At 48.5% G+C, this 25,218-nt stretch overlaps 1 protein-coding gene across 1 annotated transcript in view; it reads left to right on the top strand.

Annotated features, from left to right (window-relative positions):
* Positions 1–25,218, top strand: part of Lipc (lipase C, hepatic type) — a 131,142-nt gene that overhangs the window by 91,168 nt on the left and 14,756 nt on the right. Inside the window, 4 exon segments of the mRNA XM_038321687.2 lie at positions 17,371–17,561; positions 19,920–20,093; positions 21,511–21,628; positions 23,204–23,437. Coding sequence (XP_038177615.1) covers positions 17,371–17,561; positions 19,920–20,093; positions 21,511–21,628; positions 23,204–23,437 — 717 coding nt within the window.

The following is a 25,218-nucleotide window of genomic DNA, read 5'->3' as shown; positions in this document are numbered from 1 at the left end:
TTCTCTTTACCTTTCTCCAGCACTCCCTCTGGATGGTCTGCATGGTGTCTTCACCGCCACTTGTCCCTTGCTCTCTTTTATTCTTCCTTTTGGAAACTGGCTGATTCTGAAACCAACAAGCAGGTGCAGGAGTGTGTATCCGGCATCCAGGGAAAGGCTGATGGACTTGTGCGTCACCTTTCCACATCTCACTTTGGGGCAGGCTTTGGGTTTTGTTTGTTTAGCTTATTTCTTTTCAGGGTGGAGCCTGTGAGTACCACAGAGTATGCATGTAGAGTCAGTACAATTTGCAAGAGCTGGTTTTCTTTTTCCACCATGTAGGTCCCAGGGATCAAACCCAGGTTCAGGCTTGGTACCAAGTACCTTTACCCTCTGAGCCATCTTACGCCATCCCATTTCTTTCTTCCTTCCTTTTTTTCCTTCCTTCCTTCCTTCCTTCGTTTATTTATTTATTTAGGAGTAGCTGGTTTAGATTTGTGGTTTTTGAACCTGTATTGGCCATGAAGGCCTTTTTACAAGCAGACTCTCCATCAGAAAATGCTAGAACCCCAAAACAATGATACTTGTGTTGAAAAAGTAGAAGTGGGCAACTTGGGAACGTGCCCTCTCACCCCTGCACCCCTCCTCATTTCCACGGCAGGCCTTAGCCACTTCCATAGGCTCTCAGGCGTGGGTACTGAGCCCAGTGACTGAAAATTGCTGCATTTGACTACTTAACCAATTACTTCCGAGCTACCTAAAGCACTGCTTTCAGTTATGTTGTTCACATTCGTTCCCCAGATTTAACCAAAAGATCCCCTGTAGCTAACATATATGTGCACAGACATGCTGAAAGGAAATACACAAAACGTTGAGAGCTATCATATCTAGGGGAAGAGGACTGGGAGGGGGTGAGCTCAGGGCAACAGACTACGCTGCTCCTGTCATCCTGGAATGACACATTAACACCAAAGGTTTCACGAAGCTCTGTGGGACAAGGACGCAAAGGAAGCTGCTCACAGACAGAATTTCCCCCAAGAGTCCAGAAATACCCAGCCAAATAAAAGGAATGCAGCGACTGGGGGAGTTGGCACCATAAACGTTGTGTCTGAGAGCTGCTGTCTGTCATTGGTTCCTAGGAAAGATTACCCCGAAAGCAGCAGCTTCCTAAAGTTTCTCTCTGGCCAGCAGGAAGCCCCCATTAAAGTCACTTAACAAGGTTCCAAAGTCACATGGCCACAAAGCTCTTAACTCCACATAACCCATTCTGATATCTCCAGAAACAGTTTAGAATCAGAAAAGACATCATAAAGACCATTTTTTTAAATGTAATTGAAAAGCTTAACATATAGCCAGGTGTGGTGGCACACACTTTTAGTCCCAGCACTCGGGAGGCAGAGGCGGGAGGGTCTCTGTGAGTTTGAGACCAGTCTGGTCTACATGGCAAGCTCTAGGACAGCCAGGACTCCACAGAAAGAACCTATCTCAAAAAGCAATGAATTAATTAATTAATTAAATTCAATAGCTTAAAATAAAGAATCAGCGAGGAAGGAAGGGAGGAGGAAAATGGGGTGATGTCTAGAGGGCTTTGAAGTAAACAAAACAAGGACTACCCATGATTTCAGAGAATGCCCAGAACTTTCTTCTTACCTGCAATGCCTTCTCCCCTGCCTGTTCTTAGAAAGTACACAGAGAACAAGATGGCTGTGGAAATGCACCAACAGCTCCTAACTCTAGGAAAGGGGGCAGGTATTAGAAGGGAAGCAGGTAGACCACCTCTAGACTTCCTTCCTCCTGGTATTGGCTCACTGTGACAAATCTTTCCCTAGAAAGGGCAGAAAAATGGAATTATCATGTTAATTTACTTCAGCTAATTAGCTCACCAATGTTCAGGCCTTGTGCTGAGTGCCAGGATCCATGAATTCATAACACACATACAGCTCAGAGCCTGGTCACGAAGCCAACACCTTACAAAGGGCCAAGTCCACCCTGGAAGGTCTGTGTAAGGCTTCTGAGGGGCAGAGGGAACATCCCCCATAATCAGATGCCAAATGAGCTGCCTGTGGCTCTTCAAGGTTGAAGGCTGAGGTTCAAGAAGGTGTGAGAGAACTTCTGAGCTAGGCAAAAGGCCTGTGGGCAGGATGTTCAGACAGAGGGACAGCCCAATCCTGGGGGATGGAGGGCTGGGAACAGGACAATGTCTCTACCACAGTGAGTTGCCCTTGGCTGATTTGAGAGGTGAAGAAAGAGGAAGAAGGAGTGAGAGATGACTGAGTGGGGATGCCTGGGTGCCTGGAGAGGGTTCTGAGAGCAGAAAGCAGAAGACAGGGCATACACTTGCTGGGGGCAGTGGAGGGGGGGCGTGCCGCTACAAGCTCAGCCCTTCCCCCATGCAGCATGTTATCTAGGAAGTCCAGGCTCAGGCGACAATCAGTAGGATCGTTACAGTGATGAAGAGGATTGGGGGTCTCTCCCCTACGCTTTCTCTCTTCCTGGGGTGGCTGAGAGGAGGACAGTGATCAGAAGTCACCAGACTTTCTGCAGTAGGCTCCTTGCATGGTTCTCACACCGTTCGTCTCTGACACCCCACGCTGCTAATTCCTTGAGACCAGCATAGCTGGTCTCACTGGGTCCTGCAGTATCCCACCCCGACAACTTCTGTGGTCCATATGCAGGGTCCTGTTCACTCCTCAGTCCCAGTGACTTACCTAGACCCACATATCCTATCCTACTTACCTATTCTAAACAGCCTGAGCCGAGCCATCTCCCAGCAAAGACAAAGAACCAGGGATGTTCCAGGCAGAACAAGACTGGGCAGGGGTGGGGGTGGGGGTGGGGTGGGTGCTGAGCTCCAGGTTAGGTTTCTCTGAAGACACACTGCCTTCGGGGAAGAGACCAGCTTCTGGTAATATGTTCCCTAGTACGTTTTCGAGTCCAGACATACAGGAGCTTTGTGTCCTAGTGCGGGCCAAGGCTCCAGGCTCTCCCCAACCTGGCACTGGCTTCTGCTGCTGCCCCAGGATGGCCCTAGAGGACAGCACTCAGCAAGCCCAAGCCTTAGACTCCTGCTTACCTGCTTCTGTTCTGGTAACTCTTGTACTTCACTGCTTGACTGGCCTCTCTGTAGACCACCACTTTCTGCGAAGGCCTCAGGCATTCCCGGGGTGGTCCCCATCTTCGCTGATCCCACAGAGCCCCCCCCCATCATGACTGATCATATCTGGGGTATATGGCTAGGAGTTGCCTGTATTAAAGAGAATACATGAGAATGACCTACTTGAGATCTGGTTTTTCCAAAGATCCTGGCTCATCTCAGCTGCCAGTGTGAACTACAAGTTCCTAGAGAAGCTGTTGCTCCTTCGAAACATTCATCATGTTTGACAAGTCTAAGCTACGCTTGTTGTGAGGACCCCACAGGCACCAGCCCAGATGGACTGCCTGCTGGCCAGCTGTCTGATTCTCAAGGGTCCCAGAACAAAGGGGGAAAGGTCTAGGGTAGAGTGAGGGCGTTCTCAGCAGGCCTGTCTTCCCGCATCCCTTCCAAAGCTCCACCAACAGTGCAGGCACCTCCGAGCCCCCGCCCAGCCCTCGCTGCTCTGTCTGCCCCTGGTATGCTCTGCTCCTTGATGCTAAGCACTTGTCCATCTTCCAGGACCAGTTCTGCCCACGGAGGATATTACCCATGTGGGAAGTTCCCTGCGGGGCCATCTTTACCCTCTTGGGTCACCTGCTCTCTCAGGCCTGTCTCAGAGAGGGTGGCCTCTTAGAGAAGCATTCATCAGCAACAGTGTATGTTATATCACGGTGTCTGGGTGTCTGGATGTCTGGATGTCTGGATGTCTGGGTGTCTGGGTGTCTGGATAGCAGACACGATATCCAGGCATCTATCTGGATGGGAAACTAAGAAGACTCTTGGGTTTCACAGTCAGGCAGAGGTCAGCTCCCAGAGACCTTTGGGGCAAAGGGAGGAACTTCATGAGCAGCTGCACAATATTTAAACAGCCATCATGGAAGATTAAAGCAAGAAATAACAAGTCAGCAACTTTTACTTAAGGACTTAACATTAGGTTTTAAAGAGATGAACATTCCAGCAGGTGGGGTAGTTTATGCCTGTAATCTCAGCACTTGGGAGGCTGAGGCAGAAGAATGCCCAGCTTGATGCCAGCCACAGATCCAGTCAGACTCTGTTACAAAAACAAAAGGAAACCAAACAAAAAAAGAGGTAACTCTCCCATGGCTTAGGAGTTTAAAAAGTACAGAAAGAACAGATTCGCAGCCTTATCTTCCCTGTCTTTCCCTCTTCTGTATCTTTTCGGTGTCTCTTCACGCAGATGAAAGCAAATCTGTCTGTATTTACTGTAGTTCCCCCACCCCGAAAAGCATCACGGACAGCCTAGACAGCATTTTGTACAAATGATCACCACTAAGCTGTACATTCTAGAGATCCTTCCAGACTGGCACCAAGGGATTTGTCTCTGATTAGTGATCTGGACTCTACATGGACACTGGGGACATTTTCAGTATTTTATAATTATAGATGATACAATTGGGAATGGTTCTGTATTCATTATATTTCATAAATGCACAGACAGCTCCACAGGGTAAGTTCCCAGAAAGTGAATACAGAGTAAATATATTTAGGGATTGCTAAGATGGCTCAGCTGGTAAAGGTGCTGCTGCCAAGCCCAAGTCTGAGGGCCTGCGTTCAATCCCCAGGACACGTGGTGGAAGGAGAGAAACAGCTCCGTACATTGTCTTCTGGCCTGCACAGGAGGCACAGAGCATGCTCCAACACCTAAATAAATAAATGAGTTTTTTTTTCAAAATCAACGTGTTTAAGAGTTATGATATAGCTCAATAGGAGAGCTCTCCTATAGCGTGCATAAGACCTTGGGTTCAGCCCAAAGCTCTGGAGAAGGAGGTGGAGAATAAATGCTTTTGTAGCTTTTGTAACCTGCCTGCCTCTCCTTTTTCATTCTGCCAGCCTGTCAAGAAGGTATGCGGTCAAGTAGAAGTGCGTACCCCTCAAACAGTGAGATTGTATCAGCACACCTTCAGTTTGTGTTTCTCATTTGAGGATTGAAGTTTGGATCTTCCCGTGTGTTAAAGACCATCTGCATTCCCTTTTCTGTGAAATGGCTTTGTCCTATGAAGCACCTGCTACACCAGGAACTGCAGGCGGTGCTTTACACATCTGTCTCCTTTACTTAGAGTCCTATGCAGTGCTATGCAGCACTATGCAGTATAATGCAGCGCTATGCAGTGCAATGCAGCGCTACGCAGTGCAATGCAGCGCCACACAGTGCAATGCAGTGCTATGCTGTGCTATACAGTGCTATGCAGTGCTATACAGTGCTATACAGTAAAATTCAGTGCTATGCAGTGCTACCTGTAAACTTGCCCAAGGTGTGCTCACACATCAGTGTGCATGCCAGTGTGCATGTGGAGGTTGAAGGACAAATCCCCCCTTTTGGAGGGGTGAGACAGGATTTCTCTGTGTAGCTCTGGCTGTCCTGGAACTCTCTCTGAGTCCAGGCTGGTCTTGAAGTCACAGAAATATTCCAGCCTCAGCCTCCCAACTGCTGAGATTAAAGGTATGCACCACCACCGCCCCGCTAGAGGACAACTTTCAAGGGTCAGAAGTTCTCAACATCTACCCTGTGAGTTTCCAGACTCAACTCAGGCCAGGCTCCTTCTCTTAACCACAAAAGACAAGGCATTCTATGATAATGCAGGTTTAGAGGCTCCCCAAGAGCTCCCAAGTCAACTGCCCCAGGCAGGGTGCGGAGGAGTCTGTATGCTAAGCCCACAAAGCACAAATTGGGTAAAGACTGCAAAGACCAGAAGGGCAGTGTCCTCTGGGTGGGGGTCAAGGGCAGCAAGTTGGCTGGGTGTGTCTCACTTCCCTATTAGAATGGAGACTGAGAGTCTAGTCTGGCCACTGGATTTCCTCCTTTGGACAGAGAGCCCCGAGGCCAACAGGAGAAGAGACTCAACTCAGCAGACTTCGAACTGGCTGCAGGCGGGGAACTAGGAAACAGGAATCTCCCCTTCTCCAGACGGGCCTGCTTTTCCTGGCACAGTTGAACCCCATCAAGCCAGTCTTACCGAAAGAATACAGAATTCACAAACCTCACAAAAAACTGCTAAACAGGATGGTGAAGACTTGGGTGGAGAAAGGCCAAGTATCTGGAAGGAACTGTGGGTTACAACAGAGAGGAGATCTGACATGAGCTCTGACAGAAATGGGGGTAGGGGATGCATTGACCGCCAAGCTCCAGCTAAGTGCAGTGGCTCAGCACTCAGGAGACTATATGGGGGTGGGGCATGTAAGTGTAGGTCAGATGGTAGAGTGCTTCCTTAGCAAGCACAGAGCCCTGAGTTCGATCCCCAGTGCTGCATAAATTCAGTATAGTGGTGCATTCCTGAGATGGAGATAGGAGGATGGGGAGTTTCAGATCATCCTCAACTACACAGGGAGTTTGAAGCCAGCCTGGGCTACATGTGACCCTGTTTTTAAAAAGGACAAACAAACAAACAAACAAAAAGAATGCAATGGAGTTGGGCCCTCTCTGTCTAAAAGTATAGCACAGTTGGTGATCTTAGTCCAGGCTTTTCTACAGGAAAGCCCTAGTGAGGGTCAGGGATGGATGAGGCCCAGTTCCAGCCAGGCCCCCACTCCGAAGAGCACATCCCTCATACTTCAGCACACCTCCCCCCATACTGGGACGACTTCTGCTTTACAGCATAATCTTGGAGTATTTATCCAAGTTAATGCCAATGCTGTTCTGATGGCACAAGCATTCATCTTTGGAACAGAAGGCAGCTGCAGTTCTGAGATGGGGTGCCCCTACGAGCACAGCCATCCGAAGCTCTGATACGGGGTGCACCTACAGAGCACAGCCAGCAGCAGCTCTGAGATGGGGTGCACCTGCAGGCCAGAGCCAGCTGCAGCCCTAAGAGGGCACACCTGCAGACCAGAATAGCACCAATGCCCTGACTGCCACTTCCCTTTTCTTTGGTTAACTCTGACCTCGAAGAAACCTTCCCCCTGGATCTTCCTGTACTGAAAGCCTGCGGTGGCCTTAGCACTCACACGTCTTATAACCAAAGTAACCCTAGGAGCTTCTCCAAGATTTTTTATTGTCAGGGATGAAAATCGGGATCCAGCTGATTTTCAGGGTAGGAACCCTGCTCTGGTTGAGTCAAGAAGCTTAGCATGCCTCACTATATCACCCAGGAAACCTCAGAGTGACCCAGTGGTTCACAAAGTAGGTGTTTCAAAGCCCTTATTGTCCCAACGAGAAGTGAAAGCTCTTGAAGACACAAGTAGGAGGGATCTTCCTGCACAAGGGAGGCATAGGAACATCAGCCTTATGTGGGTTCATAGGAAGAGAAAGTTCTAGAGTGCCCAAAGTCAGATCGTCTATAAAAGGAGATGTACAGTCTCAAAAAGGAACCTACTCAGGCTAGGGATGTGGCTCACTTGCCAAGTCTGCATAAGACCTTGGGTTTTATTCCCAGCACTGCGCAAATTGGGTGTGGGGACACGTCTGTAATTCCTGACCTGGGGAACAGGAGAAAGAGGATGAGAAGTTCAAGACCTTTCTTGGGTATATAGCATATAGCATATAGCATATAGCATATAGTATACTTGGGTATATTGGGTATATAGTAAGTTTGAGCCCAGCCTGGGACGTGTGAGACCTTATTGGGAAGATGTAGAAGGAGCGGTGGGCTGTGTTCCTGCCACCCAGCTCCTGGCTGCCTGGCTAGCTTATACCCCAAAAATACACACAAATTGTATTCTTTTAAACACTGCCTGGCCCATTAGCTCTAGCCTCTTACTGGCTAACTCTCACATCTTGATTAACCCATTTCTATTAATCTGTGTAGCACCACGAGGTGGTGGCTTACCGGGAAAAATCTTAACCTGCATCCATCTCAGAGAGGAGAGCTATGGCGGCTGCCTTCTTCCTCCCAGAATTCAGTTCTGTCTACTCTACCCACCTAAGGGCTGGCTTATCAAAGGCCAAGGCAGTTTCTTTATTAACCAATGAAAGCAACACACAAACAGATGACCCTCCTCCATCAGAAAGAGGACATGAGATGGCTCAGTTGGTAAAGTAGTTGCCACACAAGCCCAATGGCCTGAGTTCAATCCCCAGAATACACTTAGAGGTGGAAGGGGAAAACTGACTCCACAGGGTTGTTCATCACAGACAGACAGACCACACACATGCATACACACACTTCTTTTTAAGGTAGGTAACTTAAAAGGTTCAGCATCTGGATTGCTGGAAATGCCTTCTCCTGGAGACTGGTCCTCGATGAGGTCACTACACCTGCCATGGAGGGGGTCACATTTCCCACCACTGGAGAACAGTTATCAAAAGTGTTGTAGACTTCATGTTCAAGAGTGCTTCCTGCAGGCTTGGCCAAGCATGTGTATGTGTCTGTCCCAGGGGTGACTTGTCTTCCAGAATCCTGAAGGATCATCTTCAGGTCCCAGTGGAACATACACAGGAACTGGGTCTCTTCAAACCTGCTTCTGAGCCCCTACTTCCAGTTATTTAACCTCCCTAAAGACCACAACAGCACTTACCTCCCAGCACTGTGAGGATGAAATGGCTGTCTGTGCAGACCATTTAGAGAAATGGTGGCAGAGCCATGGGTTGTGGGGAGATCTGGGTTGACAATATAGCTCCGTGTGTAAAAGTACTTGCTGTGTAAGCCTGACAGCCTGAATTCAATGCCAGGAAAAAGAGACCAGACTCCCCCAGAAGTTGTCCTCTGCCCTCCACACGCACACCATGGCAGGCACACATGCACACACACGCCCCACGCCCACACAGTGATAATGAATAATAAAAAGAAAATTTTTTATAAAGAACTAGATCTAACACTGGCCAAGCTCGAGCCCAGCACGTCTGCTTCCTGTGTGACCTTGGTCAATACTCTTAACCTCCCTGAGTTTGGATGACTCCTTTTTCATAGGGATGTCACGAGGCTTGGGTCAGAGAAGGGACATCGAGTGACAGGAATGCGACAGTCCCACAAACATACCTCTATTTATATTGACTTTTTAAATATTTCCATCACTTTATATTGAGTCCTGTGTCCTCCATCTTACTCACCCCACATCACTTTTATTCACTGTGCATCTGTGTACGCGTGCGTACATGTACATGTGTGTACGTTTGTATGTACACATATATGGGTGGTGCGTGTACACTGGTGAGTGCATGCTGTGGAGGTCGGAGGTCATATATCTTCCTATATCATGCTACACCTTATTTCCTGAGACAGAGTGTGCGTGCTAGATTTTATTGTCACAAGTGATACAACCCAAACCCACCTAGGAAGAGGGAACCTTAACAGAAAAACTGCCTCCATCAGTCTGGCCTGTGGCTTGTCTTGTGAGAGATCATCTTGATTGAGGATTGCTGTGGAGCCCACAGTGGGGCTGTAGCATCCCCCAGGCACGTAGGACTGGGCTGTATAAGAAAGCTAGCTGAGGGCCAGGCGGTGGTGGCGCACACCTTTAATCCCAGCACCCAGGAGGCAGAGGCAGGCAGATCTCTGAGTTCGAGGCCAGCCTGGTCTACAAGAGCTAGTTCCAGGACAGGCTCTGGAAACTACAGGGAAACCCTGTCTCAAAAAACCAAAAAAAAAAAAAAAAGAAAGAAAGCTAGCTGAGCAAGCCAGAGAGTTAATGAGGGACCCATCAACCCATCAAGGAGCATTCCTCCGCGAGTTCCTGCCCTGGCTTCCCTCAGTGAAGAACTGTGACCCAGAAACGTTAGATGAGATGAGTCCATTTCTTCCCAAGCTGCTCTTTATCATGGTGTTTATTACAGCAGAAAACAAACTAGAACCCAAGGTCTCTCACTAAACCTGGGGCCTTCAGAGTCAGCTCGATTAGCTGGCCAGCAAGCCACAAGCGTCCTCCCATGTCTGCCTCTCCAACAGTGGGCCTGTGCTGCCACGCCTAGCTTTTCACTCACTGTCTCGAGACCCAACATCAGGTCCTCACGCTTGCATGGCAAGTACTTTAATAGCTGAGCCATGCCTCCAGCCCCATCATCACCTTTAGCGAGACCTCTTGACTTCCGCATGAGTTCTGTCTTGATTAGGGTTTCTGTTGCTGTGGTGAAACACCATAACTTATGAGAGCAAGTTTGAGAAGAAAGGGTTGATCTGGCTTACTCTTATAGTTTATCACGGAAGGAAGTCAGGGCAGGAACTCAAGCAGGGCAGAGTCCTGGAGGCAGGAGCTGATGCAGAGGCCGTGGAGGAGTGCTGCTTTACTGACTTGCTCCCCCTGGCTTGTTCAGTCTTCTTTCTCCTAGAACCCAGGTCTACCCACAGTAGGCTGGGCCCTCTTCCATCAATCACTAATTAAGAAAATGCCCTACTGCTGGATCTTATTTTCTCAATGGAGGTCCCCTCCTTTTAGATAGCTCTAATTTGCATGTGGAACTGACGTTAGAGTAGCCAGCATGGATTCCTTGGTCCAGCGGTTAAGTCCAGCTGACAACTAGGAAGGGTTTTAACTGAGGGATGCTTTACCTTCATGTCAAAACAGCAATGTCAGTTAATCAAGTCCTCTCACACCAGCCAGCCATCCTGGGGGGGTGGGGGAAGCAATTCTCTAAGGAGAAATGTTCTCTGTGAAGTTAAGTTTATAAAAGTGAACAATCAGGAATATATCGTTTATCCTGTGACACGGAAGAGGATACACACATTAGCAAACACTCCATGGGTGGAATAGTACATCAACACCACAGAAACATGGAGGAATGTTTATTGTGCTTTGTGAAATGGAAAAATAAAAAGATCACCTTCATAGCTGTGTAAAAATGTATATTTACTTCTGCGTGCTGACTAGGAACACAGAAACACAAGAAGTCTATCTGTTGGAGAATAAGCTTGTAAGGTATTTTTAAAATTCTATTTTCTATAGTTAACTCAGTTTTTTATGCAACAGATACGATTTTAAATAAGAAAAAAACAACAACAAAACAAAAACAAAAACAACTGAAAACTAAGCTTGCTCCAGAAACTGGTTAGCCAAAGACAGATTTCTGCTCTTGGAAAATGGGGAGCACACACAAGTGTAGATACAGGGAGGGGTGAATGAGGAAGTGAGCCAATGAATAAACAGGAACCACCCACCACACAGGGCCACTGCAGGCACAAATTCAAATCCGGCCCATCTACTGCTCAGTAGATAGACTGTCCACGGATGACAAACCTTGATCAAAGATCAACTACCCCCATAACCACAGAGTAGGCTGCATTTGGGGCAGAGCCCGTGTCCTGCTTTTCTCCTCATGGGTAACCAGCTGTGTGAGCTGCAACAGGTGGATCAGATCCTGCACCCTCACGGAAAACTGCTGCGGGAGCTCCTTTGGCTCCTTGAAGGCTATTGGCTGAAGGAGCTGAAGGAGTTCCCACAACATAAAACCACCATTTGTCGAGATATTACTTAGAATTCATCTTCTCATTCCCACCATTCTTTATCTCTGAGGGGCTTTCAGGGTTGGAAGCAGAAGCCATCCAAATCCAGTATATCTCCCTATCTTTTGTGGAAGCCTAAACTCATCAAAACAATTGTCTAGGACCTGCGAGTTGGCTTAGTGGTAAGGATGTTTGTTGTCCAGCCTAGTGGACAAAAGTCACAGGCCCTCCTCAAAAGTCACAGGCCCCTTGTCAGTCTATATAAGTGACCCTGATTAAATCCAGACTCTCTTTTCATTAAGTGACTCGTGATTCATTCCCCACCACTGCCTAAAATAGGCACTCACACTCAAGTACACATACATACACACACAGGAACACCACACATGCAAACATGACACACAGAAGCAGACACACATGCACCTGCACGGAAGTATACACACACACACACACATATACATATACATACATACATATGTGCACACACGGTAGAGGTGAAAGCTGGAGGATCAGGATTTCAGGGGATCTGAAGAAGAGACTTAACTCTTTCCCTCCATTTAGTTTCAAGCAGGTGCTCTCAGCATAGCTATGGATGCCACCCAACAAAAAACTATAAACTTATTTAAACCATTATGAGATCTGTGTGTATTGGGGGGGGTCTGTTTTTATTTTATGGTTTTGTAACTGAACTCTTAGGTCTCCTACATGAACTTTGTGCCCCAGTGTCAGAAAAGATAAGCATATATACTCTCTCTAAACCCACGGGCTGGATACTATTGCATGGCCCAAGATGACTTTTTCATCCAGTGTGGCGCAGAGAAACCAAGAGGTTGGACATCTATGGGAAACAATGTGTTTTCACCCTGACTTACAATAATCCTAGTGGGGGTGCTTCCGTTCGTCTGTTATCACAGAGGAGACCAAGAGGTTAAGGCCACAGAGCATTAGCAGCAGAACTGGGACTCAAGCCAGGCAATTTGGCTACAGAACACCTGCCCCTGACATTCTCCAGCACTGTGCCCCACCGTGCATCAACAAGCTAGGCTCAAAGGAGGATCCCTAATGGACTCCTACAGGACCAGATAGGAAAAAGAAGCCAGAAGCCTGAGAATAGCATTCCCAATTCATGTGCTTTTAAAAATATTTATTTTTATTATTTTAATTATGTGTACAGGAGTGCGTGGGCATATTGCACCTGAGTACAGTTGCCCAAGGGGGTCAGAGGCATCAGATCTCCTGAAGCTGAAGTTCTAGGTAGTTGTGAGTCACCTGACATGGATGCTAGGAACCCAGTTCAGATCCTTTACAAGAGCAGTTTGCAATCTTAACCTCTGAGCTATCTCTTCAGCCATCTCCCCCTTTGTGAGATAGGGTCTCATGTAGCCCAGGCTGGCCTCAAACTCCCTGAGTAGCTAAGGATAATCTTTAGTATCTAATCTTCCTGCCTCCCACTTCAAATGGCTAGGATTACAGTTTGTGCCGCCACATGGGGCTTATGCAGTGCTAGGAATGAACCCAAGGCTTTGTGAAGGCTAGGCAAACACTCTACCAACTGAGCTACAATGCCTAAGCCCCACATAAAAAATTCCAAAATCAACATGGCCCAACTTTAAACCATTGGCTTGATGCCAGCAGCCACAGAGTGGCAGCTACATTTATTTCATGGGAATGTTCCATCCTGGGCAGAGGAGAATTTTCAGGGACACTGAGAAATTATGGTCTTCCAGAGGACTCCTGCCAGGTCTGGGAATATTTTCAACAATACGTGTTTACAGAACAAGAGTGTAGTAAGCACACACACACACACAGACACACACACACACACACACACACACACACACACACACACACACATACTCGCACGTATACACACTCAAGCACAATTAAATAGTGAATTTGTAGAGATGTTTTGCAAACAGCTCTGCAGGGGCACATTAGTACCCAAGGCTCCATCTCGTGCACTTGCTTCATTAACTTCACCTAGTACCTGGCAAGCACTTGGCATGCACTCAACCAAGCAGAAGCATCCTGCACAGGCATTGCAGGCAGAGGAAGTAAGGCCAAGCAGAGCCTTCAACTGGCTTTCTCCTAGGCCAGATGGCCTAGCTCAGTTGCCCAAAGTCACCCACCTGATGATGTCTTTGCCCAAGAGAAGAGGAAGTAATTTGTTCTGATATGAATTTCCAAGGATCTTCCAACACAAAGCTGGCTTGAGAATGCAGAAATCACGGCAAGGAATAATATCCAAAAATCCTTTTGTCTAAAGGAGAAGGTGTTTGGCATCCTCGGGAACTTGCTAGACCACAACCCTAGGTCTCCTATGTCCCTACCACCTGCTTTTCCAAGAAAGAGAAGTAGCTGACCATTTACTTCAGGTGATATTGCCTCTCAAAACCACAGTACCATCTGGCTTCATATCACTGGAGTCTTTGTCTCTTAAGACGTGAGAGACTGAAGAGATGGCTCAATGATTAAGAACATTTGCTGCTCTTGCAGAGGGCCTGAGATTAGTTCCCAGCACCCACAACAGGCTATTCATAACTACCTGTAATTCAAGCTCCATGGAATCTAATGTCCTCTTCTGACCTCATGTGTACACACACACACACACACACACACACACACACACACACACACGTGTACCCACACCAATGCCAACAAACACACAGACATACACATGAAAGTCCCACACAAGAAAAAAAATGCTGAAAACACAGGCTGTAAATGCAGGTCAGCAGCAGAGTGCTTGCCAACATGTGTGAGGCCCCAGGTTCGATTCCTAGTCCTGGAAAAACCAAGATGCTGAAAACACTGTGAGTGTGTATGAACTTACACAGAGCTATAAACAAGACAAACAAGACTGCTCTTAGGAATATCTACAGGAGATCACATAGATTTGGGCAAAGATTTAAACATAAAGATGGCCATTGAAGCATTGTTCTAAACACAGGAAAAAAAAATCTGGCAACAAACTAAATATAAATAAAACAGATAAATCATACCACCTTTCAAAAACATGTTTGTGAAGAATTTTTATTGCTATGAAAAACCGCCATGGCAGAAGAAGAAGCATATCAAAACCATTCAAATCTGATACCAGAGAAAGGCCAAATAGATACCTATAGAGAGACTGGAGAAATGGGCCGGTGGTTAAGAGCACACACTGCTCTTACAAAGATCTTGAATTCTGTCCCCCCAAATCCATGTTGGGTGGCTCACAACTGTCTGTAACTCTAGCTTCAGGAAATCTGATGCCTTGGCTCTATAGATATCTGCCTTCATGTGCACGTAGCCATAGACAGACTCACACACGTGCATATAAATAAAAATAAAATAAATCTTTTTTTTAGTGTGTTGGCCAAATGTCTCGGGTGGTGGGGACTGAAAGGAAATGCTCCAAATGTTACATGATCTGAGGCCCCTCCCAGCAACCTGATCTCACAGTGTAAGTTTTAGGATGTTACCTTAACAATCTGTCTTGGGGCCTGTGAGACGGCTCAGTGGGTAAAGGCACTTGCAGGCAAGCCTGGCCACCTGAGGTCAATTCTTGGGACCCACATGGTGGAAGAAGAGAACCAACTCCCAAAAGTTGCCTTCTGAACGCCACACATGTACCGAGGCACACATATACATTCATACAATACACATGCAAATGAATAAAATATAATACAAAATCACTTAACCTATCTTGCTTGGTTTATTACCATTATTCTCTCTTCGTGCCAGTCTCTTCAACTAAGGTCGAGTATTTTCTCTGTATCTTGCCCTCCCATGGGTCCCATGTCTAACTGCTGAAGTTGCACAAAGTAGCACGAGGCCCCTCTCCACAGCATCCTCTGATTTGTACATCTGCCACCGAATTGCATCAGACTCCCTTTTTTTCCATCATTTCTCTTGGACATGAATTTAACAAAATCTTCAACCTAGACTCCACCGCAGCTTCATCTTCTCTGGGCACCTCCTCAGCCCTCCTCATGGCACCCTCGCTGTAGCCCTAGGGCAGCCATATGCTTTCCCACCTACTTCCAGCTCAGACCCAGCCAGGCCTGGAGCATCAGCGGTGATCAGCATGTGTTAGCTGAGCACTGTCGCCCTCCTCACACGCATGCACGGGGAAGGGATCCAAAGGCAGAAGGGGAGAGCCGATCGCTCTGTTCTCCCTGGGCTTTCTATACGAAAAGTCTTCTCCCTCCTGCTCAGCTGGCAGGCCCTGGGCACCTGGGCTAAGACATGATGTAAATCCAGAGTCGATATACACAGGAAGGAACTGGCCCTGGGAGGCCAGCAGGGGTACATTTTCACAGAAAGACAAGATTCGCTGATGAGAAAGACCGGATGCCAGGGCTGGATCCGAGCTTAGTCCCACAATCCACCCTTACCTAGGTGCTAAGTCTGTGGTAGGCGTTGTTCTCAGCACTTGACAAAGCCGCCTGAATCTTCGTAACAACCCCAGAAGATGCCTACTGTTTTCATCCTCATTTTCTTTTCCATGTATGTGTGTGTGTGAGTGAGTGTGTGTGTGAGTATGTGTATGTGTGTGAGTGTGTATATGTGTGTGTGAGTGTGTGTGTGAGTGTGTGTATGTGTGTGTATGTGTGTGAGTGTGTGTATGTGTGCAAGTGAGTGTGTGTGTGTCTGTGTGTGTGTGTAGGGGGCTTTTGTGTGTTAGCGAGCATGAGCACGCCCACAGCATATGTGTGGAGGTCAGAGGACAACCTGTGTGGTGGCAAATTTTAACTGTCAACTTGACACACCCTAGACTAACCAGGGAAGAGTTTCAGTGAAGGGTTATTCCCTAGGTCAGTCAGGGTGGCCTGTGGCATTTCTGCGAGGGATTATCTTGATTACCTTAATTGATGAGAGAAGATCTAGCCTGAAAGTGGGCAGTTTGCAGACCTCGACCAGATTAGAGGATGTTAGTGAGGGTTAAGCATGCATGCATTCATTCACACTCTGCTTTTAGTGGTCACGTGACTGCTGCTTCAAGGTCCTCTCTTAACTTCCCGAACCAATGACTGGAACCTGGAACTGTAAACCAGAGAAGCCTTTCTTCCCTAAGTTGCCTTTGGTCGGGACATTTTATCACAGCAGTGGAAATGAAGCCAGAACAGCCTGGGATTCCGAACACACATTGCAGGGCCTGGTCTTATGTGTGGGTACTGAGGACTGAACTCATATGTCATTAGGTTAGCAAGGCAAGCACATTACCAACGGACCTGACCTCCCAGCACCCACTGCATTAAGTCCAAGGTCTTTGGCATCCGTGCTCTATCCTGCTCAGCCTCTCTCTGTGTCTTTGGTCACGAGCTTTCATGCCTCTGAGTCATCCTTCATGCTGTTCCCTCAGCTGGAGGGCCCCACTTCCCAAACACACACAGCTCCAGCATTCAAGGACAATCTGCCACCCTTTTTGAGATTCTCGGCTATTGTTCTACAATGAGTCCCTTCAAGGTTTATGTTGCATATTATGTCTACAGTGAGAGCAGGCTGAGCTTGGAGAGGTGACAGGTAGTGACATCCTCTCTCTCTGCTGGCTCTCTAGCCCTGGAGACAAACCTGGGTTCAAATCCTGACTGCCTCTTCCTACCAGTGTAACCTGGGGTGAAGCTCACTGTGTGCCAGCCTCAGTTCCAGCGGCCTCACCTACATTCCCCAAGCCTCAGAACCAGGCAGCTAGTACCTTGCTGGCTATTTACCAGATGGACGGGCAGGTCGCTCCGCTTGTGTGGGGACTTCCCAAGTCCCCCACTACCATCTGGCCATCCCACCATGAATATCCCCAGGCTCCTCAAAGATGGAGTTCATGCTGGTTCCCAGGACCTCTCAGTAATCACCAGCTGGAGCTCAGAACCACTTGTGGGCCGTCCCAAGGTCGGCATTGATGGAAGATATGCCAGGCTTAACCCGCAATCCGATTTTGTATTCCAGAGCCATTTGGGGAAAGCTATGGAGCTGCTGAAGTAAGGAAACCATCACAGGAAATGGGGACCAGATTCCTGCTCTTCAAAGATGCAAATGATCGTCGAGGCTGTCAGCTCAGAGTCCAGAGCCCAGAAACACTGAAAGAGTGTGGCTTCAACACCTCCCAGCCGCTGGTCATGATCATCCACGGGTGGTCGGTAGGAAGTGCTGATGTGCTGTATTCTCTGTGTGTTCCTGCTCGCTGTCTTTCTTCCTAGTGCGCTGGACTTTAACAATGCCAACGATAACCTCACACACGGTGTTGGTGAAGCACCGCCCAGTTTTCTCAGTTCCAGGAGTATGCAGGGCAGAGGAAATGTTATGTGTATGTGTGTGTCTCTGTGTATGTGCATAAGAGTGCAGGTGTCCACCAAGGCCAGAAGAAGGTGCTGGATCCCCCGAAGCTGGAGTTACAGGTAATTGTGTGCTGCCAGGCATGGGTGCTGGGAGCAGAACTCAGGTCCTCCATAAAGAGAGTACAGACTCTTAACCTTGACCTATCTTCAGCACCACATCAAAAAACTTTATGTGGGTTCTCAGGATCAAATATTGGCTCTGGGTAAGGCCCGTGCTTTGCCAATGAAGCCACCCCTCCTACAACAAATGGATTAGAATTTATTTTTTGTCATCTACTTGAAAATTATTTTTTGAAGAGCTGGCCTCATTATGTAGCCAAGGGTTACCTTTAACTCCTGTTCCTCCTGGCTCCACCTCCAAGGGCTGGAACAACAGTTATATGACACTCTGTCTACTTTATGCAATGCTAAGAACCAGACCTAGAGCTTCATGACTGTTAGGCAATCACTTTATTGATTAAGTATATCTCCAGACATAAAAAGTATTCTTGAAACCCCCCCCCCCCACCTCACCTGCTCTAGAGAATAAACTGGTTCATCGGTCCACCCTGTCACATTCTTTTGTCACGTCCTGTCCTCTGCCCACTTTCTAGTGTCCCCTTTCTCATTCTCCTCTCTGGGTTAGCTTTTCTTTCCCAGTAGGTACCTCTCAATCAGGACCTCCCTCAGGCCATCCCTGCCGCAGCCCAGCCCGCCCCCAGGGTGTGACAATTGGCTCCAGCACCCTCTGGCTCTTCTTTCTGTGGGGCTTTCTCATTCAGTTGTTCTGACCTACTAGGCTATAAGTTCCTGCCTGGAAAGGTTCTGTCCTATTCTTATCTGACATTGCAAGCCAATATCAACCACACATTAGGTGCTCCGAAATGTTTGTTCACTGAATTAATGATCAAATGAAAGAATTCGGTTTTGACATGCAACCCAAAGCTGCAGGCTCCTACAGCAAAATGTGTTCTTTGGTCTCAAAATTTGTATATCCAGAGTATGCAACCTCTGCTGACTCTTACATCACCACCATCACCTCCTCCACCACCATCACCACCACCACCACCTCCTCCTCCACCACCATCACCACCACCATCACCACCATCACCACCACCATCACCACCATCACCACCACCATCACCACCACCACCACATGTTTACCTAGAAACACTAATGCTGATAGCAATAAGAGCTTGGAGGACTGTGGGTTTCTGCACCTTGCCTGGGCTCCTGGCATTGTTTTAAGAACTCCATACCCACCATCCACTCCTTTGGTCTTAACCCTACTGGAAGCCAGGCAACATGCCCATGCTGCTGACGAAGAAACGGAGGCACAGGGGCCAAGTAACGTACATGCAAAGTAGCTCAGCTGGTATATTTGGCTCTCAGTAAACATTACTTAGATAACCATAGTTCAGTTCCCCTGGAAGGACAGGAGGGTGGCTAATGGGGGTGGGATGGGGGTGCGGTGGGGTATGAGGATGGAGCTCTACCATTTCCCCTCCTGCAGTTTGACCTTGAACTCTCCTAAATCTCTCTAGTCCTCAGACACCTTTATACCCCCTTTAGGCCTACAAGACTGTCTGGAATGCCCTAGACTCGGCTGCCCTCTACTTATTCTCCAAGGCACAAACAAACACTCAGCTCTGGGAACACAGCGAGCACCCCATGTGTTATCCCAAGCAGGGGGCACACAAAGCAGGGCTCCAGGTCTCAGGTTCATCCCACCAAAGGGAGAAGAGGGCAGGACATATCCTGTGGGGGACCCCACGCACCAAGGAGCTGACCTCCAGAAGTCAACTCTTGAACCTCATTTTCACACACTTTTCCATTGTTCTAGGGCTCAGAAAGTGCAACCGTGGGGGAAAATTCAGACAGTGATTCTCAGGTGGGGAGAATGTGGCAAGGTCTGGACACACTTTGTCTTCCAAATCTGGGGCTGGAGATGGGGTTGACACCACATGGGCGGAGCTAGAGATGGGCTGACAGCCGGGCAAGAGCTCCTGAACTCAAATGTCCTCAGCTCAAGGTTGAGGAATCCCAGGCCTTTCTGTTGGAAGGGAAGATCTAGTGTTGTCCTTGAGACTGAGAAAGAAGAGGGCTGTGTATTCAGTGACCCCAGGAACAGGGCTCCCTTTCCCCTCTCAGCTAGGCTGACAACCTGTGGCACACCCTCAGGTGGATGGCTTGCTAGAAACGTGGATCTGGAAGCTAGTAGGCGTGCTGAAGTCCCGACCCGTGAACGTGGGGATGGTGGAGTGGATCTCCCTGGCTTACCAACATTACGCCATCGCTGTCCGCAACACCCGTGTTGTAGGCCAAGAGGTGGCCACTCTTCTCCTATGGCTGGAGGTAAGTCCACCCGCCTGCTCCTCTGACAGCAAGGAAGATGAGCGGGTCTCAAAGAGGTCTCCCTGCTACCCCAGGAGACCTCAGTCCTCAGCTTACAGGTCTGAGGCCTGATATGAGGCCTCCCTTGAGCATCTTCTCCCTCCTCCCCAGCCACCACTCCTTTTTGCACACCCTTCCATTATCCTGAAGCAGCAGAGTCCCATCCCTGCCTAGGCTATCCCGCGCATCCATGGTGTGCTGGTTAGTGTATTGTCAACTTGACACAAGCTAGGGTCCTCTGGGAATAGGAACTCAACTGAGAAAATGCCTCTGTCAGAGTGGCCAGTAGACAAGCCTGTGGGGCATTTTATACATCATCATCATCATCATCATCATCATCATTAATGAATGAAGTAGAAGGCCTAACCCACTGTGGGCAGTGCCATCCCTGGGATCCAGAGTTGTACGAGAAAGCAGGCTGAGCAAGGCTTGGAGAGGGCAAGCCAGAAAGTAGAGTTCCTCCATGGTTTCTGATTTAGTTCCTGCATCCAGGTCCCTGCCCTGACTTCCACCTCATGGTGCACTGTAATCTGCAGGCTAAAAGAAACCCTTTCCTCCCCAAGTTGCTTTTGGTCAGTATTTTATCATAGCAACAGAGAGCAGACTAGGACATATGGAGAGCCTTGAATGCAGTCCACTACAAAATCATTAAACATTATTAGAGACCAATGGACCCCCATGGCAGAAAGAGAGAACCGACTTTCTCAAGTTATCTCTGACCACACACACACACACACACACACACACACACACACACTCATGTGCCCACACACAAAATGTCATAATTTTAAAACATTGGAAAAAAGAAAACTATAAGATTTTTCTCACAAACTTTAAAGTTCAAATGCAGAGTTATCCATTATGAACTTTGTAAATGACAATGTCCTGTCACCATGTCACACAAAATAAATATATCTATGCTCTTGAGACCTGTGGGTCATAGTTTGGATGCCCCAGTGTGGTCTAAAACTATACTTCATTCGTTATGACTCAGAGAAGACAAAAGTTTGGATACATCAGTCCTGAGGAATCTAAACACACTTAGAAGCCATCAAGCCTGCACAAGTGTGGCAGCCCCCTGTAATCACAGCCTTAAAAGGCGAAGACAAGGGGATCCCTAGTTTTTGCAGGGCACCAATGGAACTTTTCAGCTGAAGCCAGGCAGGCAGGAGGCAGCAGTCAGCAGGATATCCCAAAGAAAGGCCACCCCATCCCCCATCCCCCAAGAGGACAGTAGGTGAGGTGACAGTTTCCCAGCATAAAGCATTGATTCACAGACAGCACCAAGCAGGAACGGGTGCCCCACAGAAGCAGGTCCTGTGGCAGCCTCTTGGCTTCCTACCACCCCCTCCTTCAACCCTCCTGCCCTGTTTTGCAGGAATCTGTGGAGTTTCCTCCAAGCGAAGTTCACCTAATCGGCTACAGCCTAGGAGCACATGTCTCAGGGTTCGCAGGCAGCTCCATGGATGGAAAGCACAAGATTGGAAGAATCACAGGTGACCGTGGCCGCAGGGTGCAGGGAGCACACATCTGCTTCCCTGTGTTCATCGATGACTCTTAGTTCAGGAGATGACACCACACACTCCCCAGCAGGTCTTCTGTCAGGAATTGCTGCTATCCCATGGGAACACAGAACAGAGGACAGCCTGTTTCCTATGACCTTTCTTCCAGGGAACTACTCTCAAAGCTGTTCCAAAGGGGTCCAAAAGAGGATTCCAATTACCTTTTAGAACAAGAAACTTCAAACTGGTTTTGTTGTTTATTTTAGCTTTTGTTTTTGAGGCCTGACTTGCTAGAAGCTTTGCTAGAGGGGTCAGAATTCTCCAAAGTTTGGGCTTAAATATTGCAAGCAAATTTGAGGATCGGAATTCATTGGGATCCCCAGAGTGTGCATAAATGCCCAATGGGTGTGGGATCACACCCATAATTCCAGCCTTGAAAGGTAAAGACAGGGGGAGCCCCATGGCAAGCTGCATAGCCCTGTGAGCTCAGGCTTGGATTGAGAGACCCTGCTTCATTGAATACGGTGAAAGAACAATTAAGGATGACTCCTGACATCAATCTCCGGGTGTCACATGCACCCCTTCCTACCTGCAAAGGTGCCCACACACATATAACACATGCACACCACACACACACACACACACACACACACACACACACACACACTGGAAAAAGAAAAAACAAAGAATTCCACAAAGTGAGCCGCTATCAGGCCTGAGCCCTCAGCCTCCCATTCCAGCAAGCCTTGTCACATCCCAGCATTTACAACCAGGCCACCCACACGGGCAGGCGACAGCAGGAGGACTCCTTATGCTCTAGTCATCTGGCTGTCAGTCTAAAGAAAGAAAAGTGGATGACACCAAGGCCGCAGGTGGAGCTGGAGAGCAGGGGACCTAACCGCTCACTGTCAATTCCTCCCTTGGCTGCAGCAACGATGGCAGCCGGGGCTGAGGCCTGCCACCAAAGGGTCCTCCAGACAAATCCGAGGAAGAGAGTCCGTGTTGCATAGGTACTCTCCCCACGCAGTCGTCCAGGAGCCATTCTTGTTCCTGCAAGTGTGTCTGTCGCTCAGAGCCTGGAGCTTACTAAGCCCCCACACGTTGACACTTTTCATCCCTTCCTAAGCTTCTTCTGGACCTTCCAATCAGATGACATGAGCGTAGGAAGCCAGCTTGTTCAAGGAGACTACTGATAACACAGGCAAACAAATTCTTCCTTTGCCCAAGGAGTCAGAACTGCATATAATGAGCACCGTGGGCTGCTGCATTTTTATGCAAACAGATGCTGCAGAAACTACCAGGGGAGGCACTTAAAATTGATTTGCTTAAATAAATCAAGCATTCACTCATAACCTGATTGTTACCTCCTGATCTGCAAACCTTTCCCCTTAGAATAATGCCTGGCCTGGGTGATTTTTCCACACCGTGAATGGCTGTGGCTTTACAGCAATGTCAGAGTGGAAGGGCCCAGGGAAGCACCAAGCTCTTGTCTTCCTGCTCGCCCAGAAATGTGCAATGATATCAGAGCCTTCTGCGCCTAACCTATGCCTGCTTTCGTTTTCTCACCAGGACTGGACCCCGCAGGCCCTATGTTTGAGGGATCTTCCCCTAGCGACCGTCTTTCTCCAGATGATGCCAGTTTTGTGGATGCCATTCACACCTTCACCCGTGAGCACATGGGTCTGAGTGTGGGCATCAAACAGCCCATTGCCCACTATGACTTCTACCCCAATGGGGGCACCTTCCAGCCGGGCTGCCACTTCCTGGAACTCTACAGACACATTGCAGAGCACGGCTTAAACGGTAAGAATGGAAAGTCAAAGCCTAGAGCTTTAGCCTGTTTCTGAGGCCTCCAGGACCATCTCAGCAAGGCTAGAGACCCTGCTATAGGGCCTCAAAGGTCTTTTGGGGGCGCTGGTAGTACCCCCAGCTACTCCCTGTGACAGTTCAGAGGAGGCCACGTGGAAGAGTACCATCAGAAACCATCTCTCCCCGCCCCTACCCAGAGTGACACAGAAGCTGTTCAAAGGGCATTTGCCCTTGTGAGAGCTGAGTCCTGGCCCTGCCTGTTGTCCTCTCCTTTCTGGAACTTTCCACCTTTGGAGGCTTCCACTCTCTAGGAGGGCATTTGACTTCGTGTGTTTGTGTGTGTATGTGTGTGTGTGTGTGTGTGTATGTGTGTGTGTGTGTACATGGGTGTACACTCTATCTTGTTTTTTGAGACAAGGTATCTTACTGGTTTAGTTCTCACTGATTCAACTAGGGTAGCTGCCCCAAGCCTGTCTCTGCCATCCCAGCACACCACCATACTTGGCTCTTGCACTTGAGTTCTGGAGATTGAACTCAGATCCTTGTGCTTGCATGGCGACCACTTTCTTCCTGACCTCTCCCCAGCCTAGGCCTGACTTTCCGACACCCGTTCTCACTCTCCCCCAGGCCCACATGCCCCCATGCAACTTCCAGCAGCAGAGCTACTGAACTGCACATTGATAACACACACGGGATAAAAAGGAACTAAAGAACATGCAACCGCGCCTTCCAGGCCCGTGGAAACTGCAGGCATTCCAGAGTTCTCATTGCTATGCTACCCTGATGGGAGCGTTCCAGGTCACTCTGTGACAGCTGGAAACCCCCTTCCTACACACTAGCTTCCCACCTCGGTCATCCAAACCCAGGCTGAGCATGCCCTGGGGATTCCATCACCACCCTCACTTCTCCAGTATCAGAAAGACCTTCACACACCTCACCGCCTCCCCTACTGCAGTTGGCTGCATTCCCAGCTTCCCGCTACACCCCAGAGCCTTCTGGGAAGTTCCCCTTATCTGTCTTTGCATCTCCCTAGCAGTCACCACTCCTCCGGTTAGCCACAGGTCCCAGCTGATTCACCCACACTTTTCTCAGAGCTACAGCCCCTCCTTGCAAAGCTCAGCACAGACCCTAGGAGAGTGTTTGGTCACCACTTGCCTGGTAAACACATTTTTGACCAGTCACTGCTGTCTTCTTTCCCACGCCAAACTTAAAATGGCATAGCTAATTGAATGCACCCTGCTTGCCTAACTGGGGGTAAGGAGGAATTCTGAGTCCTTCACCCCTTTGTTTAAAGTGCTCCCATTCTGGAGAATTTCCCCCAACCACACCTATGCAGAAGACAGCTTGATAACAGCTTTCTCCCTCCCCACCCTCCTCACCCCACCGCACCCACACACACACGGGCACCACACCCACTGAGCTCCCAGAGCCCTGCCAATATCTTTGCTGCTATTTTCTCATTTTTGATAACAGCTGCCTCCAGGCACTGCTGAGGAGCCGTGGGGAATGGTTGCGTGGACAGCCAGCAGTACAGCCCTCCTAACAGACACCAGCAGCAGAGCTGATGGTGACCAAGATGACCAATGTTACATTTAGTTTTAAAACACTAAAGGAAGTGGCTCCAGGCAAGATGCCCTGTGCCTGACCTGGCTTTAGGTATTTCTGTGTCTTCTGGTTGTTCCCTGACTTCACTTAAGAATAATTTGCTACAGATTAGATTAGAAATTGGAAGGTTTTCTTTAAAAAGGTCAGATTTCATGATGGGAGGATGGGTG

Source organism: Arvicola amphibius, chromosome 3 (genome assembly GCF_903992535.2).
Source record: "Arvicola amphibius chromosome 3, mArvAmp1.2, whole genome shotgun sequence".
In the NCBI taxonomy this organism is placed as follows: domain Eukaryota; kingdom Metazoa; phylum Chordata; class Mammalia; order Rodentia; family Cricetidae; genus Arvicola; species Arvicola amphibius.
This window is presented reverse-complemented; position numbering and strand designations above follow the sequence as displayed.